General features: G+C 44.7%; 2 protein-coding genes across 2 annotated transcripts; one reads left to right on the top strand and one right to left on the bottom strand.

Annotated features, from left to right (window-relative positions):
- Positions 1-3,918: 3,918 nt before the first annotated feature.
- Positions 3,919-8,259, bottom strand: HSPE1 (heat shock protein family E (Hsp10) member 1). The gene is made up of 4 exons (XM_085066095.1): positions 8,049-8,259; positions 6,012-6,176; positions 4,681-4,770; positions 3,919-4,133 (listed from the first exon to the last, which is right to left on the bottom strand). The coding sequence occupies exons 1-4, from the start codon at positions 8,049-8,051 to the stop codon at positions 4,083-4,085; spliced, it is 309 nt and encodes a 102-aa protein (XP_084922221.1). The 5' UTR covers positions 8,052-8,259; the 3' UTR covers positions 3,919-4,082.
- Positions 8,260-8,480: 221 nt separating this feature from the next.
- HSPD1 (heat shock protein family D (Hsp60) member 1) lies at positions 8,481-17,897 on the top strand. Its single transcript, XM_085066093.1, has 12 exons — positions 8,481-8,638; positions 9,437-9,612; positions 12,247-12,499; positions 13,005-13,087; positions 13,691-13,786; positions 14,098-14,191; positions 14,577-14,745; positions 15,064-15,163; positions 16,005-16,250; positions 16,454-16,628; positions 17,230-17,408; positions 17,498-17,897. Exons 2-12 carry the CDS (start codon positions 9,439-9,441, stop codon positions 17,648-17,650), a joined length of 1,722 nt encoding a protein of 573 aa, XP_084922219.1. The 5' UTR covers positions 8,481-8,638; positions 9,437-9,438; the 3' UTR covers positions 17,651-17,897.
- Positions 17,898-17,946: the final 49 nt, after the last annotated feature.

Below are 17,946 nucleotides of genomic sequence, written 5' to 3'. Positions count from 1 at the left end.
GTAGAAATGAGTACAGAATAAGGAAGGGTGAATTGCTTCGGTCTGTGGGCAAGAACGATGAAGCAGCGAGGTGCCAATGAGACACCTCCCTCGTACAATCAAAGAATGAATGGTTACAGTTGTGTGTTGTTTCCTGAAAAGTGGAGAAGCCTGGTACCTGGTACTATCCCTGCTTCCACAACATTTCAGGGTGAATGCTGCGTGTAGTTTCCCACTTCACTAAATTCTTTTGCTGTAGATAACACATTAAAACCCCTTCCCTCAAGTTACAGCTTGTGAAACATTTCTAGATAGAAAACTTTAAAAAAATCTCTAATTAGGCTTTCCCAGCAGGAAGAGAAGTGCACTTTGAATCCTGATTTGCTTGGGCAATGCCATGCTGGATCCTGCCTTGTTGCGGAGGCCAGGTTAGCGCTGAGAGCCGGGCGGTGTGCGAGGGAGCAGAAATGGGTGACGGGGTCAGCGCTGCCCCAGCCAACCCGCAGCTGCTCTGCCAGCAGAGGCAGCTCCTCTCACGTTACACTGTAACGCGGAGCTGGCATTCCTGCCTTCAGGCACCTGAGTGCAGTTTGCAGTAGTTACTCTTTTACTCCTGGCCAGCATTCCTGCCCCAGGGATGTCAGCTATTCGGGTGGTGTGGCGAAACTCAGCTTGTGTAAGAAGCCATCAGAAGGTTAAAAATGCTGTGAGAAATTGGTCTATTAGAATGAGCAGTAGAAATGTCCTATTACCTCTTTAGAACGGCTGTATTCCAATATAATTTTTTAATGAGATTGATACTACTACTAGTCAGTCTCAAAACACAAGCATTTCTAGCTGTTTGAGTCCTTCAAAATTCAGCAGCTTGTTTGTATTATTTTTGTTTTGTTTGGGGTGTTTTGGTTGGTTTTTTTCCCCCTATCGTAGTATTCAAGGTTTAACTTTAAAGCACAGAAAAGTCAGGGACTTGACATTTCCATTTGTCCCTGACTTTTATTTCATGGCCATCTTGCTTTTAACATGGAAACAAATCTGACTCTGAAGAAATACTTCACTGAGAGAAGTATGTGTCAGTTCAGTCTGTGACTGGTTCATGGGTTTGCAGAAAAAGGAAACAAGTCTGCCCTGCTTATTAAGATGTTGAATTCTGTAGGGTATCTTGTGTTGCCCCTTGGTAATTAACCCTGTATCCCTGGAATATGCTTATTATTTTTATTTTATTGAAGCTCAAGTTGTTTTTGAACAAAATCTGAACAACAGAAATTTCAGTTTTCTTGTTTCAACTGGTCCTCATTCTCTTACGGCCTTCAAGAATAAAAAATTGAATATTTGGCCAAAATTTTATCTGCCATTCATGTGCTGTTAAGGACCTAGCTTCCCTTTCTTGTCTGTTGGCATATAAATGTTTCATCCTTTTCTTACTGTGGCAGGATAACATAACCAGGGTGATAAAAGCTTTCTGAAAACACTGGAGCTGCTGATAATGGAAGCTATTCTGATATGTTAAGAAAGGTAAGTCACAAAAGTAGGTGGAGTCCTTCTGGTTTCCTTATGATTTGGACAGACTGAAGAAAGGCTGAGAAGGAGTGTATCCCCTCAAAAAAGCAGGTGGTGCAATATGCAACATTTGCACCAAAAGTGAAGCTTTAAAACAATCTAGAAAACAGTGGAAAGAAGCCTAATTTCCTATAGTAACAACACAGCAAAGAAAGAGCATTTGTGATTTATTCTCTGTCCTTCCCTGTAGAACCTGAGGGATACAGAATTTGGCATGCAGTCATGGGCTGAGAGGCAGTAAGAGCAGATGGATCACCTTGGCTATGTGGCAATTGCCTTGTCCTTGCTTGCAGTGAGAGCCTTGTGGTGCAAGAATAGAATGTTCCATGTCAATCCAGCAGATGTTCTAGCATGTTCTCCATTTGATTAGGCTTCAGAATGCTATTTTCCCCCCACATCCATAAACTACTTATTCACATGAAGTGTGACCTCTGTTTTTAATCAGTTATGTAAACTGTAGTAGACACAGCCATGCAAATATTTTAATAAATAGGCATTGTACCAAGGTGCTGAAAATCTGCTGGGCTGAAAGCATGGGCTGGAGGTGGAGCTGGTGGCAGCCAGGCTTGTGTGATGAGAGCTCAGAGCAATTCTGTGTAATTCTTGTCTCTAAAAGACATTGTGGAAAGAAATGCTGAAATTCTAGGCCTAAACATTTCTCTTTTGGGAGTTAATTCCTACTGCATATTGTTGTCATTGAGATAGGGTATAGTTTGTCTAACTAGTTTGTAAATATTTAAAATACCTCCCCCTCTGGAATGAGAGTGCCCCAGCCTGCCTGCCTTATCCTGGGAGATAAAGGCATGGTTGCTCCAGTGGAAGATAATGCTTCCCAGAGAGTTTGTGTTTCATTACACAATCAATTGTCTTTCAAGGTCCTTGGTCTGTGATTATCTTAGGTTTCAGCTTGAAAGTGCAGTGCTGTAACTACTAAAGTAAAACTGCAATAGGGCAGATTTCAAGAAGTAGGCCTTTTATACGAAAATGTTAATTTTTATTAATTTAGCACTTTTCCTCTCTGTCCATAATTCAGTGCAAATTTAACCTGGACCAGTGCCTGGTTTGTCTTCAGCTGCAGAGCAAGCAGGGGTGAGCAGCCTCTAAGCAGCCACCCCACAGCTATGGGGAGCACAAGACATTGCAGCCAAGCCTGGCAAATGCAGCTCCCACTGGAATAGCTGGGTGATCAGTGGCATCTAGAGAAAAGCTGGGCTGCAGCTCACCGCAGCTGTACAGGTGATGGGAGGAACTTTCTGCTGGCAGAAAATACATTGTGTTTCAAACTGTGTCAGAGCTTGAGTCCCACACTGCAGCTAAAGAATGGAGCTCTGAAAAATATTTTTTGTTACAGTTCTTTACTGTTACTGCTGCAATAGCTACAATGTATCTAGCATGCTGAGTTCTTATCTGCCTGAATAGAGTGGGAAAGAAGCGTTTTAATTACAGCCAACAAAATTTCAGCAGCACTAAGTCACAGACTGACTGACTTCACTAAGACTATCCCAAAAGCACTTGAAGGCAATGTATGCTTTTTTGCTGCACTGGATCTCTCTATGCACCCCAGCTTTCAAAGCTCCCTAGGAACAGTGCAGATTTGGGTGCTCCTGCATGAACAACCTTGAATCCTTTTCAAGGCAGGAGAGGGTGGCTAGAAATACACCAATTTGATTGCTTCAGAATTACCTAAGTCAAAGGCTTGCTCTTTTAGAATGGTGTGTTAAGGATAAAGGAAACACAGTTTGTCAAATCAGGTCTCTACTGAGTTAAGGGGAAGCTGGAGATCTGGGTGTGATAGTGTGGTAATCAGCAACCTCACTTCTGCCTGATTCACTGCTGGGGGGAGGTTAGTTGTTTTCTATTGGCAAAATTCAGTGGGAGAAAAGCAAGAATAACCGTTAATTCTTATCTGCTTTATCTGGGAACTGGATGATTTTGTTCTAGCACAGATATGACTAATACCAAGCTCCTTCCAACTGCTGGGGGACAGGCTGTATGCCTAAACCTTCCTGGTTTAGGGTCTTCAGACAGAAGTTAAAAGAACCCCATGCTGCCTCAGCAGTTCAATGTGTAAGGGAGCTGGCTCAAAGTCCTCAGCATGACTGCATCTGCCTGATAACCATTTTAAACTTATATCATACAAGCTTGTAACGTGCTACTACCATTGAATATTTCAGAAAGCTCATTACACAATTGAGACTCAGTTTCACTGAGCAACAGCAGAAACTGAGACAGAAGCAGAATAGTTTTATAAGTTTATTGTAAAGAGCTTTACAATCTCAGTACAGAGATAAGGATATAAAATGATGTTGTTTGGAATAATTAAGGCTGGTTGGTGGTCATCCAAATTTCACTGTTCAATGGAACTCAAGCAAGAGCAACTGATTTTTGACTGTACATATTTTTATTTGTGTTCCATCGTTACAGTGAGATCACGAGTTATTTCAAAGACTCAATGCCTGTTTATTATAAAATAAAGGACATTATTTACATGATGAAAGAAAAATTTCAGCATTTTAGTGGAATGGATGACTGATACTGCAACAGCTTTAGTCCACGTATTTCCCAAGAATGTCACCATCTCTAAACAGGTAGTAATCCTGCAAAGAGAAGAAATGTTAGTTTCTGTCATGTAAGTTTTTTCCTTGTTTAGTAAATACTATCTTGTTCTGAAGTCAGGGTTATCACAGTCATTAAGTACAAAACCAAAGGCAAGCTAACCAAGAAGTCAAAATGTAGAGCTAGTCTTAAAAAAATTAATTTTGTTCCTCAGATACTCTTTGGAGAGCTATCAAGTAACTACTTTTAGCAGTGGGAAGTGCAAGAACTGTTAGAAAACAATTCTGCAGGTCATCCCTGTCAAAAGCAAGGAGTTCCCCTGGACTTTTTAAGCCTTTTTGGATTCCATCTAATATGTGCTTTACATATAGAAACATTTTGCCCACCCAGCAAAAGTCAGGCCAGAGGTTTCCTTGGTTGCTTCCTTTCATGCAGGGGCAGAAGCAGCAGCAGCACAGCTACCAGAAGATGGCTGGATCCAGCTGCTCCCTTTCTTGAATGGTGCTAACACCATGAAGCAACTACAGGATTTATCACTGGCATTTGGGGAACCAGCCTAATTTGCACTTACAAAGTTGGGAAACCTACCTTGTCTTCTAGTACAATCTTAGTACCACCATATTCTGGGAGCAAAACCTTTTCACCAACTTTTACACTCACTGGCTGAACCTCACCATTCTGAAAAAGAAAAAATTCCTTAGTTTTCCATAATATAAACAAATGTGATAGAATTCCTCCAAACTACAACAATCCATCCACATATAGAAACATTCCAGAAAACACAGCAACTCTGCATTTAGTTTTGACTGTAAATGCAACTCTGAGGTCTTTAACACACTGAATACGATTTCACTTAAAGAACCATGAAACCCCCTTGTGAAATCAGCGGAGAAAGTCCATTTCCATATTCTATTGCCAAGGACAACATCTTCGAGTGCCAGATAAAAACTACCTTCCCATCTCTGTAACTTTGATCAACTTATCACTGTTGTCACAAGTGACCAAATCACTTTTTTAGAAACGCATGATAAAGTTTAATTAAACTTTTGTAATATAGATAAACCATTAACACATTAGTCAAATATTATCACCCTTTTACAATATAAAGCTTTAAAAATCAGACCCTAACACAAACCAGAATGGGACATGTAGAAGAACTCATGGTAAAGAAAGGCCAAGGCAACGTGCCTAAGTTGAAATTTGACCTGTTTTCCAGTGTTGCTACTGACTGAACACTGATCTGGTGTGGAAAAAGCCCTTCTGATTGGGAAGCCCCCAGGCAATGGCATTTTTGTGAACTGTCTTCTTTTATTTCCACATACATATTCAATGTGCAAAATTAACAAACAGTTATTCCACACTTATTTCTTTTGATTTCTGACTTTGTTTAGTCCAATAAGCGTAATCCTTATGGACAATGATATTTTGCACAGCACAAGATAACCAATACCACATTCTGAGATTCCACCCTGCTCACAAGTCACAGAAATTTGGGCATGTAATCATTTTAACAAAGAAGTCTGTTGGTCCCTCAAGGTTTTGGCTGAGAAGTAATGAAACAGGGTATCTCACTAAACACTGTCTACATATTTAAAACAAACAAACAACGTCAACACCCCCAAAAAATATGCCTATCACCAAATAAGCAAACAAAAATCCCCACAAAAACCAAACAGCAAACAAAAGGAACCCCACTCCAGTTTACAAATGATGAAAGGAATGCTGGAATTCAACTCAAGACAACTTGGTATTTCTACCTCCTTTTTGAATCTCCAGTTGCCATTTCAGTCATCACTGTCATCCATTGTTGAGAGCTATCACCACATCTGCACTATAACCACCCTGCTCTTATGGCAATATTCCAGCTACCACCACACCATTACTATTTCCACACAAATGTAATGCTTCAGAACGGTTACCTTTCCTCTGGCTCCAGATCCAACTGCTACTACCGTTGCTTGTAGTACCTTCCCTTGGGATTTTTCTGGTATCATGATTCCTCCTTTGGTTACTGTCTCAGCTGCACATCGCTCAACCAGTACACGATCAAAGAGGGGAAGAAATTTCCTAAATGCTTTTCCTGCCTGTGGAAGTAATTGTACATTGTAACAAGAGAACCATTACAACAAAAGTGCAATTAAAAGGAGTTTAAAAAGCCCCAGCACATAATGATTTCTCTTTCAAGAGAAATTAATAGTTAAAGAAACTGCTAGGCACGTATTTAATAGCAGCAAATGAATACCACCTCTGATTGCATCAGAAATTCCTGAAGGCAAAGGCAGATGCTGGGCAATACTGACAGTTCAGCCACAGCAAGATGTACTCCAGCTGGGGAATAAACCACTCACAGATGGAGCAGTCTGGAAAGCTCTGCAGGCTTAGTTGCTATAGCTTGGTGAGCAAAATTATTGATTATTTGAACTGTGTTTATTCAGTTCACAACCAGATCTAATGGTCATTAAGGCCTCCTTGGTACGGCTGCATTTGTATTGATGAAGTAGTTTACATTAAAGAGGCACAAGTCTAGCCAGGTGCTCCATCATCAGCCTTTTTCAGGTGCTTTCAAGCATTAACCTTTCACAAAAAAATAGCTGAGAATCTGCAGCGTGAGCCACAGTGCTGTAACTTATACCAAGTTCTACAAATAGATTCAAACCTTACAAGTTAGGTCAAGCCCCTGAAAACAGGAAAGTAGGCATCCTTCTAACTCAACTGCTTTGGTATCTGCCTCTGCTTAAAGAGGAGTCAAGATGAGGGGTTTTCGTTGTGTTGTTGGGATTTTTCCCCTCTCATTTTGTTTCGATTTGGTTGGGGGTTTTTTTTGCAACTACTTAGTGCTACTTGTCTGCATTTCAGAACCAGCAGTCTAAATCCCATAGACCAAATAAATGCAAGTGTATGCATTTATCCCAACAAGCAGGGGTCAGGAAGAAGGAACTTGCTTTGATTTAGAAGGAAAGATATGGCAACTTGCCAAGTCACATGGAGATAGTGCTCCACTAGACAGGTACACAGAGCCCGCACTCAGAGAAAGAGCTGGAAGGGCCTGGCATCCATGTGCCCTTTGCTGGCACTCATCAATATCCACACACACTTGAGAAGGGGCAGAAAATAAAGTCACAGGCAGAGCACGAACAAAAGGCAGCACATGAAAGATGCTGTGTCCTACTGCTGCCAGCACCACAGCAATGAAAGATAATCAAGGGGAAAAGCTGCTAGTTGTGCCCGTTTTCATTCTGTGAAGATAACACCCCTGATCTCTTTTAAGAGCTGTTCTACGTTTACCAGAAATAAAGCTGCCAGACTTACAACCATAAACATTTTACAGTAAGTTTTAACTCTTCATGTTGTTATTATCACAAGAATCAAGGATCACTGCAAGAACAAGAGCAACTCAGTCAAATTCTCCTTCCCTGTAAAAAATTTGACAGAACGTATAGAAGGAGCACTCCAGAACGTTACATAGGTTTCTTTTCTACCTCCGCAGAAACACGCCGTGGCCTTTGCGGCCCCGCCCTGCAGGGCTGCTGCCACGGGCTGTTCCCGTTACTGCGGCGGGGAGGAGCCCTGAGCCCGAGTTTTTGGGCAGCCAAAAGCAGCCCCTGTAAAACGTCCCGCCGCGTCGCGGCCCGCAGCCCCCACCCCTACCGGGCGAGCCGCTTCTGCCCCACGGACTGTGTGACCTTGCGGCGCTGCCAGCCCCCCCCCCGGCTTCCCTCCGTCCCTCCCGACCCAGCGCTGCCCGCGGGCACGGCAGGGACTGAGCACACCCGTGCGCGGCGGCGCTCCCGCGGCTGCTCGGGGCCCGGCAGCGACCCGCCCGCGGGGAGGAGAAGGGGCGCCGCCAGGCCCGGCGGGGTGTTGGTCTCCGCGGCGGCGGGCACGCTCGGCGCGGCAGCCCGGGACCGGGCCGGTGGCGCGATGGGAGGTGGCACGGCGGCGGCCCCGGCACTCACCATGATGCTCCCGCGCCGCCCGACCGAGTGACCGCGCCGCCGCCAGCACACACGTGAGGAAGGTCACGGCGTGCGCATGCGCGACCGGCGCCCCGCCCCGGGGCGGAGCGGACCCGACCCCCCCGCCCGGGCCCCGGCGCCTTTAGCGCCGCCGGTTTTTTTCGCGCATCGTGGCCACGTCCCGGTCCCGGGAGCAGCTGCGCTCCGGCAGCACCGCGGACTCGCCGCATAGCGTCCGCCGCGCCCCGGGCCGGGCCCCACACGGAAGTGAGGTCAGGTCACCCCTGACCCGCGGCGGGCATGAGCGTTCCAGAAGGTTCTGGAATCGGCGGGCCCCGGAACATGAATGGTTCATACTGCACCCTTTAACGCATGCGCAGTTGCAGCAGGCGGACCAGCGCTGCGGGCGGGCTGTGGGCGGGCGCGGAGGCCATGCTGGTTCCGGGGCCGGGCGGCCGGAGCCGCACATGGGCCGGCGGCGGCGCGGGGGCGGGGCCGAGGCGGTGAGTGCCGAGCGCCGCCCGCCGCCGCCGCGCCAGACGTGCCCCGCGAGTCCGCAGAGCCGCGGTGCTGCTCCCGCGCTGCCGCAGGTGAGCGGGAACGCGGCCGGGGCGCCGGACCCGCGCCGCTCTGCCCGGCCTGGGGAGGGTACCGCGGCCGTTACCCCGCGGCGGCGCTTACCGCGGGAGCCCCGCGCCGGGAGCGGCCGGGCCCGAGCGGCGGGAGCGGGGGGCGGCCGGGATGCGGGCGCTGCGCCTGGGCGGCGGGAGCGGGGCCCGCGCCTTCCTGCGGGGCGGTGGCGGCGCGGCGGGCCCGGCGGGCGGGCGGCGGCGGGAGGCGGGCGGCGCTGACCTTGCTGCGCGCGTCCTGGTGCAGCGGCCATGTGGCCGCGGGGCCCGGGTCGGCGTGGGGCGCCCGGAGGCCCCGGGGGGCGGCCGCGGCCCTCCTCTCTTTTCTCTGCCCTTGATGGTGTGGCGGGGCGCGGAAGCCTCACCCGAACTCCCTTCAGCACGGCCCTGCTGCTGCAGCCGCGGGCGGGCGCGGCCCCCGCGCTGAGCACATGGAGCCTGCAGCCGCGGGCGCTCCGCGGTGCCCTCGCTGTGTCCTGCCCCGCTCCGCTCCGGGGGAAGGCTCGGCGGGAGGAGCTCGGAGGCGCCGCAGGCCGCGCAGGGAGGAGCTGCTGTCTCGCGGGCCTCGCTGTGAGGATCGGGCATACCTAGCCCCGGTACTTGCAGTTGCTTGTGTGTCTCTATTTCAGCTAGGCGAGAAATTTAAGGTTCATCATGCTTGCTTTACTTCCTGAATCTGTTTTCCGTCTTTTCCTGCAGAAGTAGCTGTGCAAAGCCATAATGCTGTTCTTTTTCTCTGTGTTTATTTTAATATTTTAGACATGCTCCGTTTATCTACAGTACTCCGTCAGATAAGACCAGTGTCCAGAGCACTCGCCCCCCACCTAACACGAGCCTATGCAAAAGATGTGAAGTTCGGAGCAGACGCGAGAGCTCTGATGCTACAAGGAGTAGATCTTTTAGCAGATGCTGTAGCTGTCACCATGGGGCCAAAGGTAATGGAAGATTTGGCCTTCATGTTAGCACAGACCTGATTGAAAATAGTGTTAACAGAACGGTTGTTGGGTTTCTCTCGGTGAAGCTGCACAATTGCATTTGCAGAAGTGCAGCACAAAGGGGTAGGGGCATGGACAGGCTGCTGCAAGCAGCTCTAGTCTCATGCTTGTCACCAGGAGCGTGGCAGTAGTGAACGTGCTTTCCATAGTAACAAAGTAAAATTACTTGGGTGCCTGAGAAAGGTACAGTATATTTGTTTTAACAGTGTGAAGGTTAAGCAGATGTGCATAATGTGTTACCAGCTCAGTTAGTGACTTGTAACAATGTAGTAGATAATGTAACTGTCTGTGCCATGGGGTAGGTTAATTAGCATGTGGGTTGGTCCATTTGTTTTTTTAAGGTGGGGGGTTTTTTTGTTAATTTATTTTTACAAACTACGATTTTGTATTAGTTCACTTTTTAGTATTAACGAGGTTTAAAAAAACCATCCAAAGTGTAATGTTGAGTTCTCAATTGGCTGGTAAATGTTTCCAGCTTAGCTGAAATTCCATGGTAGTGGCATTTCTTTGTGTTACACTATATTGTGTCCTATGAGGGAGAGCTGGCTCTCTTGAAAAACCAGTGATGGTATTCTGCATAGTCATGCAATGTGCAGTAGGGCTTGAAGTGAGATTCCTCTTTTTGAGTTAGAGACACTGATTTTCTTGGGGCTCATATGAATATCTGTTCCATGTAATAGCATGTGCATGATAGTTCTTCTCAGGGCAGTTTGGCCTCTGTAACATTAATTCGTGCATTTCCTGCACATTTTTAGTGCTCTGTCAGCCTTATTCCAAAGCAAATATGCTGTAAGCTCAGCAGATGAAGATTAAGGAACAAAGATGTCAGCACACTGTGGCTACTTCCATGAAGGAACAAAGTTTAAGTGTAGTCAGTTAATTTAACTCTTGGTTTTTTTTGGATCAGGCTACTTTGTGAATGCCTAAGCATAGTTCTAAAGCACTGGCTAAAGGGCAGTTGCTGATGCAACTTCTTGTAACCTAAGGGGATTTTTGTTTCTTACGCTGTTCTCCATGTTTTTGTAGAAATGGAGGGGTTGTACTGCAGTGCCTGATTCTGCTTCTGGCATTTTTAAGAAACATCGTTCTGGTGAGGAAACTTCCCATTGGCATTGTTCTGCATGTTGAGGAACCTGGTTTGCACTCTCACACAATATTTTGATTCTGTTCCAGTGTGTTGAACAGAACAGTTTATGTGGGAGCTCACCTTCTCAATATGCAGGACAATTCCAAACACATGTGCAGTTACTAGTGGTATTCCCTTCCTCAGGACCACAGGCAGGTGTTTCTGCTGAGAGCAAGTCCTTTCATGTGATTGGGTGTAGGCAGCTCTTGTGCCCCTCTCCTCAGAGCTGCAAACCAAACATTTGCAATAAAACCATACCAAAGTACAGATTAAAATTAAACAAAACTAGAAGACCTCTTACGAAAATATAGTGTTTTCTGTAGATAGGTATTACTGATAGCAGGCATCTCTGGAGAGGAGTTTTCTTATTTTTGAGTCACTTCTAGCTTTAGAAGTGAAGGTCAGATAAGATAGTAGTTAGCAGGCAGGGAATGCATAGTTTTGTCATGCCTGTTTCATGGCACAGAGGTAAATTTCTGTAAGCCCTTCCCCAGGTTCCACCCGGGTGGAACTGAAGCATAACCTTTCCTTGTAGCCTCTGGGGTGGCCTCGTGCCTGGCAGGCAGCCAGGGCTGGTTCAGTCCTTGAGGCAGATGTGTGTGGGCTCTGAGCAGGGGAGGAGCACAGGGCGCCACAGCACTGGGTGCTGCATGGGAATCCTTGGCTTGCCTGGCACGTGATGCACACCCTGGAGCCAGGGGCACCTGACAGACCAGGTGAGGGGACTTGTGCAGGGCCAGCTGCGAGCAACAGGGCTGAGGTGGAGCAGCTGCTCTCCCTTCCCTCTTCCAGCAGCTCCAGCTGTCAGCATAGTGTAGGAGTTTCAGGTCAGCACTACACCAGAGGTGGCTCCTTGTGTTTCTGCTGCCTCCAGCTCAAACTGGAACATGATTGTTTGGGGCAGCTGTTAACGCTATTGAATTCATCTGTGAACAAGCAAGCTTCTTGTGCTAGGTGCATTTGCCTTGTGTTCCCTGTATGGTTCAGTTTCCAATTTCAGCTGTATCTGTTAGATAGAATAGTCCAGCTTTTCAGTTGGATCCAAGTGCAAACTAAGATGAGAAAAGCTTGTAACTTGCAGTGTTTGAGAAATTGTAACACATTAATACAAGTTTGAAGTATTTGCATTTCTTTTTGCTAATCAGTAATGAGGTTTGCAAGTCTACTTTTATTTTTTTTCCAGCACATGCAACAAATTGAGCTTTGTATTTATTTTCTATTACAAAAAAATTTTATTGTGATATGATGAAAATTTTGTAAGTTAAGTTCTTTGTGTTGCTATATTTTAATTTTGTGTTAAAATATTAGCATTAGAGGGAATCTCTTCAATTTTCTTTTTAAGGCTAGTCTTACTTAGTTGCAGACTGTACTATTGAGCATTATGGCTGCGGAAAGAGTAATGTGCTGTGGGTTGGCTTTGATTTACAGTTTATTCTTTGTCCCTGTAGGGAAGAACAGTTATTATTGAACAAAGCTGGGGAAGTCCCAAAGTGACAAAAGATGGTGTGACAGTAGCAAAAGCAATTGACTTAAAAGACAAATACAAAAACATTGGAGCCAAGTTAGTTCAAGATGTTGCCAACAATACCAATGAAGAAGCAGGAGATGGTACCACTACTGCAACAGTCCTTGCACGTGCTATTGCCAAGGAGGGCTTTGAGAAGATCAGCAAAGGAGCTAATCCAGTAGAAATCAGAAGGGGTAATTTTTTTGCCTTGTTTTTAATGTTTGGTTGCTGTCTTTTATTTTTCATATCCTACATTTGACTTGTTTTCTATTAGAAGAACCACATAAAGGTTTATTGGAAGTGATGTTTAGAGAACAATGGTTTCTCTTATATTGCTGACTCTGAACAATTAGCAATTTTTCTAATCATTTCACTATTTTATATGCAGTTAACTTTTTTAATTTGTTGTAAGTGAACTCCAATTAAAGCCATTTCTACATTTAATTAATATGCTAGCCCTGTTAACAAATCTGTGACTAATTTTGATTGACAGTACCTCACACCAATTTCAAAAAAACCTATCACTACATATACAAAGGATGGTATGGAACAAGAATTATTTGGTTTTGAACATGCAAGCTTGATGCATTTTTGCAGTGTGGACTTTTGTTTTAAAGGAAACCTGCTTGTTGGTGCTTGATTTGTGTTTTCTGTGCTCTGTACTTTTTGTTCACTCACAAGTGCTCTGTTCATCTTTAGGGGTGATGCTGGCAGTGGATGCCATCATAGGTGAACTGAAGAAGCTGTCCAAACCTGTTACAACTCCCGAAGAAATTGCACAGGTAAAAAAAACACTACAATAAAATGTAACCCAAGTTTAGGCAGCTGTTGTTCAGAGGAAGTTCTGTGAGCTCAGGTTTAATGGAGTTAGGTTGTGTGCATCTGACATTGGGTATTTTTCTTTATACATCAAAAATATTTTGTCTTCAATTGCACTGTTAGAAGCTAGTTCAGAAGTGGGTAGTTTTTCTCATCTTTAAGTTTCAATCCAAAGTATGGTCTTAAAACATAAATTTGTGTACGTGGAAAGAATTGATGAGAGCAAAGCTGTGTTTGTGGATGGGAGGTGATGGCAGAGTACTGAGGCTGTGGCAGATCTGCTGTGGGAGGCTCAGGTTCAGGTGTGTTGGTCTTCCTGGGTTATTTGTGCCTGGAGATGGAGATGGCCTGGGTGTGAGCCTGGTGCAGGGAATCTGGCCTTGTGCTGCAGCTGCCCCAGAGCCTGAGCCCTTCTAACAGAGTTCCTGGGTCCTGCTGGGAGTGTGCTGCAGTCAGCTGCCCTGCCTTGTGAGAAATGTGGGAATTGCAAATGGTTATTCTGGTTTTCTTCATAGTGAGGAAACACCTTGTATTGGGAAATGAGATTAAATGTCTTACTCTTTCAGGTTGCCACAATATCAGCAAACGGAGATCAGGAAATCGGCAATATAATCTCTGATGCAATGAAAAAAGTTGGACGAAAGGGTGTGATCACTGTCAAGGTAAGAAGTGACCAACATACAAAGTGCCAAGTGACTGTCTCTTGTCCAGTTAGGGCTGGCTCTTGTCACATGTGATGCTGCTGCTGCAGCTCACGTTCCATAATTACCACCATAATTCCTCCCCAGCTCCTTTACATCAGGGTTTGATCTCTGTTCCCTCTTATATTCCTTCTATTTTGAAAAGAAGCACATGAAACTGGCATGGGATCCAGAGCCTTTCATTCTGTTGAGCATAATATGCTGAAACTGTACTTGTACTTTTGGTAGCAAATAGGGGAGTTTTTAATGCAGACTTTCTTGCATCCAAACAGGATGGAAAAACTCTAAACGATGAACTGGAAATCATTGAGGGTATGAAATTTGACAGAGGCTACATCTCTCCATACTTTATTAATACAACTAAAGGTGAGTTAACAGTAAGCCATGTCAAATACCTTACAGGGGCTCTTGTTAGTTAGAAATAATGTCACCTGTTAAAGGCTTTAAGTCCCATGTGCTGGGTACCACAGCGAATAGAGGAGAGGGTCCTTCCCCATCAGACAGCTTGGTAAAAGCTTGGAGTTTGGGGGTTCTTTTTTCTTCCCTGTGAAGTGTGGACCATGTTGATGTGAACATCAGGCTGGCCCTGCAACACATCAGAACAATGTAGAATTGGAAAACAAGTTGTCTTTGTCTTTTTTTGTGCAGTTGACAAGTGCAACTATTGCTCCAAAGTAGCTGCTTAAGTTGAAAGAATGCTTGATACGTTTTTGTAATGGATTTGTTCACATAATGCATTTTGTTTCTGCAGGGCAGAAATGTGAATTCCAGGATGCTTATGTTTTAATCAGTGAAAAGAAAATTTCTAGTGTACAGTCCATAGTTCCAGCTCTTGAAATTGCCAATGCCAACCGCAAACCTTTGGTCATCATTGCTGAAGATGTTGATGGAGAAGCCCTCAGCACTCTAGTCTTGAACAGGTGAGACTTAAAATCCATTCTTTTCTGCAAATACTGCTTTTTTAATTTCCATCCTTTTACAGGAATACATACAAAAGTGTGTGTTTGATTTTCTATGGTGTAAGGCTGTTTGTTCTCTTATCTGTGCCAAAGAAACAGCAGCTTTTAACATCACCATACTTTGCCTCAACTCAGACAGAACCTCAGTTGTGTCCTAACTACCTTTTTGCGCAAAACCAGCTCAGTTCACGAAAGTCTCTCTGTTTGCTTGACTGTTAGAGCTGTACTGAAATAATTTGGCTTAGTAATTAGGCTCATTCTCTGAATTTTTTTCTTTAGATTGAAGGTTGGCCTTCAGGTTGTTGCTGTAAAAGCACCAGGCTTTGGTGATAACAGGAAAAACCAGCTTAAGGACATGGCAATTGCTACTGGTGGTGCTGTAAGTAATGTTTTAAGTGGCTTTTTGCTCTAAGAAACGTTAATGTTTTCAAGGAGGAAAATAATCTTTAAGTCCTTGGCTTGTATTTGCTGGGTTGCAGGCTGTGTTCTGTTCTTTCAAAAATGTAACAGTAACTGATGTTTGAATAATCCTGTTTTTTTTAAATGCAGGCACTGATAATTGCTGTGTAATACAGTCCTGGCCAACCCTGAGTGATATGTCCTTGTAACTGACTGAAGTCACTTGTGATTTCCTTGCAGGATTTAGGTTGTTAAGGGAAAGGAGGAACTCCAGGGCGATTTCTTAAAAATAGCAAAGCTTTCTTGCTGCCTTGTAAAATTGATTGTTTCACAATTGCCTGGACTCAGATGTGGCAAATAAGATTGTTTGAAATGTTTAGAATGGACTGAATGATTTTCTTAGTATTAAAATTTACATATAGTTGATGCTTTGCATGATGACCTTTTTATGCTGCCCTATTTTTTTATATGCACTTCAAAATCATAATGTGATATTGGGACCTGGAGGAAGCTGTTGAACTAAAACTTCATGTTTAAGCTAATGGCAGCACAAAATAACAAATCAGCACTTTTCTAAAGTCAGTGAAGTGTTAATATCTGTAACTTCTCAAAATACAAGGAGGTGACCAGTAGCAGAACCCAAGGAAACTGTGTGAGAGGAGTTGGATATCAGGAAGAGGTTCTTCACCCACAGGGTGGAACTGCAATAACCTAGTTATTTTGCACTGTTAGCCTGCTGTATGTGTTCATGTGCCTGTAGATAAAAAAATCTGATGTATGGGGAACCTGTGAATTCCAATTTTTCACATAATTTCTTTCAGGTGTTCGGAGAAGAGGGTTTGAATCTAAATGTGGAAGATATTCAGCCTCATGACTTTGGTAAAGTTGGAGAGGTCATTGTGACAAAAGATGACACCATGCTCCTTAAAGGGAAGGGTGAAAAGGCTCAGATTGAAAAACGTATTCAAGAAATCATTGAGCAGCTAGAGGTTACCACCAGTGAATATGAAAAAGAGAAACTGAATGAGCGATTGGCCAAACTCTCTGATGGAGTAGCAGTATTGAAGGTATTAAGAACTTGATGAAATGATGAACTAAACCTGTGCTTAGGCTTCCTGAGTGCTGAGGTAGACAAGAAGACTGCCAGTATGGGAGAGGGTGGGTTGGCTTTCTGGCGCTTCTTAGGCATTGGCTACTTGGTTTGGTGGCAGCAGTGCTGTCCCACGTGTGCTCCTGGTGCAGACCTTGACGTGTGGCTTGCTGCTCGTAGGTGGGTGGCACGAGCGATGTTGAAGTGAACGAGAAGAAGGACAGGGTCACCGATGCCCTGAACGCCACCCGTGCGGCCGTGGAGGAGGGCATCGTCCCAGGAGGTGGCTGTGCACTGCTGCGCTGCATCCCAGCCCTAGATGCCTTAACTCCAGCCAACGAGGATCAGAAAATTGGTAAGCAAATGACTTGATGTGTGTAGAAGTGATGTGAGCAGACTTGCTCCTGTCCTGAGGCTTTATCAGATGAAATGCAGATTGCTTTGAGTGTTTTTAGTTACTTGATCTCAGGAACCTCACATTTCTTTGGTGTGGTGCTCTCTGCTTCTGAGTGAGGAGCTTTTTCACTGCATCACTGACTGGACTTTGAAAGACCAGTAGTAGTAAAGCAGCAGTATCCCAGCAGAGTGGCAAATGCTTAGAGCTGGGAGCAGGCTGTTAAAGTAGTTGCAGACGGACATAAAATCTAATAAATGCTCAAGAGGACTATGTGACAAATCAAATGGAAAAAGGCTTTGTCTCATGTTACACATAAAGAGTAATAATACTCACTACTTTTTGTAGAAGTAAAACTAAAGTGTGTGTGAATATCCTGCAAAGATTTCATTTGTTGGCAAGTGTCAAGTAGCAGAGAACCTTTCCTTCTGGAACTGATAAAAATAGCTCATGTTCTTGTTCAGAGGGTTTTCTCTTTGTATTGATCTCCAGCATGAGGGCAATTCCTTGGCAGTAGGAGCAGTGTATGTACAGAGAGCTCCAACCATCCTGTTTCTTGCAGGCATTGAAATAATCAAGAGAACACTGAGAATCCCAGCAATGACTATTGCAAAGAATGCCGGTGTCGAAGGATCATTGATAGTTGAAAAAATCCTGCAGAGCCCATCAGAAGTTGGCTATGATGCAATGCTTGGGGACTTTGTAAATATGGTAGAAAAAGGAATCATAGACCCAACGAAGGTAAACTAAAGGTCTTAATTCTCAGCTTTGCTTCCTCCCACCTCGTGCAATGGTCAGCAGGTTTGAAGTTGTTTCTTGCCTATTTTTAGGTTGTGAGAACTGCTCTGATGGATGCCGCAGGTGTTGCCTCTCTCCTATCAACAGCAGAAGCAGTGGTGACTGAAGTTCCTAAAGAAGAAAAGGAGCCAGCAATGGGAGGAATGGGTGGGATGGGAGGAGGAATGGGAGGTGGCATGTTCTAATTCCTGGGATAGGGATGCATCATGAGCTGTGCTGTTGAAGACTGACAGTTCTGACTTTAAAAACTTGAGCTATCAGTGTGAGAGGATGGATAGTGACTGAAGTGAGGCTGGTGTTGAAAAGAATCACTGTAACCATCAGTTACCGGATTTCATTTAACACACGTGTAATTGTTTACAGTCATTGTCCATGCCTACAGATAATTTATTTTGTATTTTTTGAATAAAGACATTTGTACATTCCTGATAACTGGGTGCAAGATCCATCTACCAAGGTCCTGATTTGAACTTAATTAAGG

The sequence above is a fragment of the Lichenostomus cassidix genome, chromosome 7 (genome assembly GCF_008360975.1).
Source record: "Lichenostomus cassidix isolate B80296 chromosome 7, HeHo_3.0, whole genome shotgun sequence".
Taxonomy (NCBI): domain Eukaryota; kingdom Metazoa; phylum Chordata; class Aves; order Passeriformes; family Meliphagidae; genus Lichenostomus; species Lichenostomus cassidix.
Note: the sequence above shows the minus strand (reverse complement) of the source record. Positions and strands in the feature narration are given on the sequence as shown.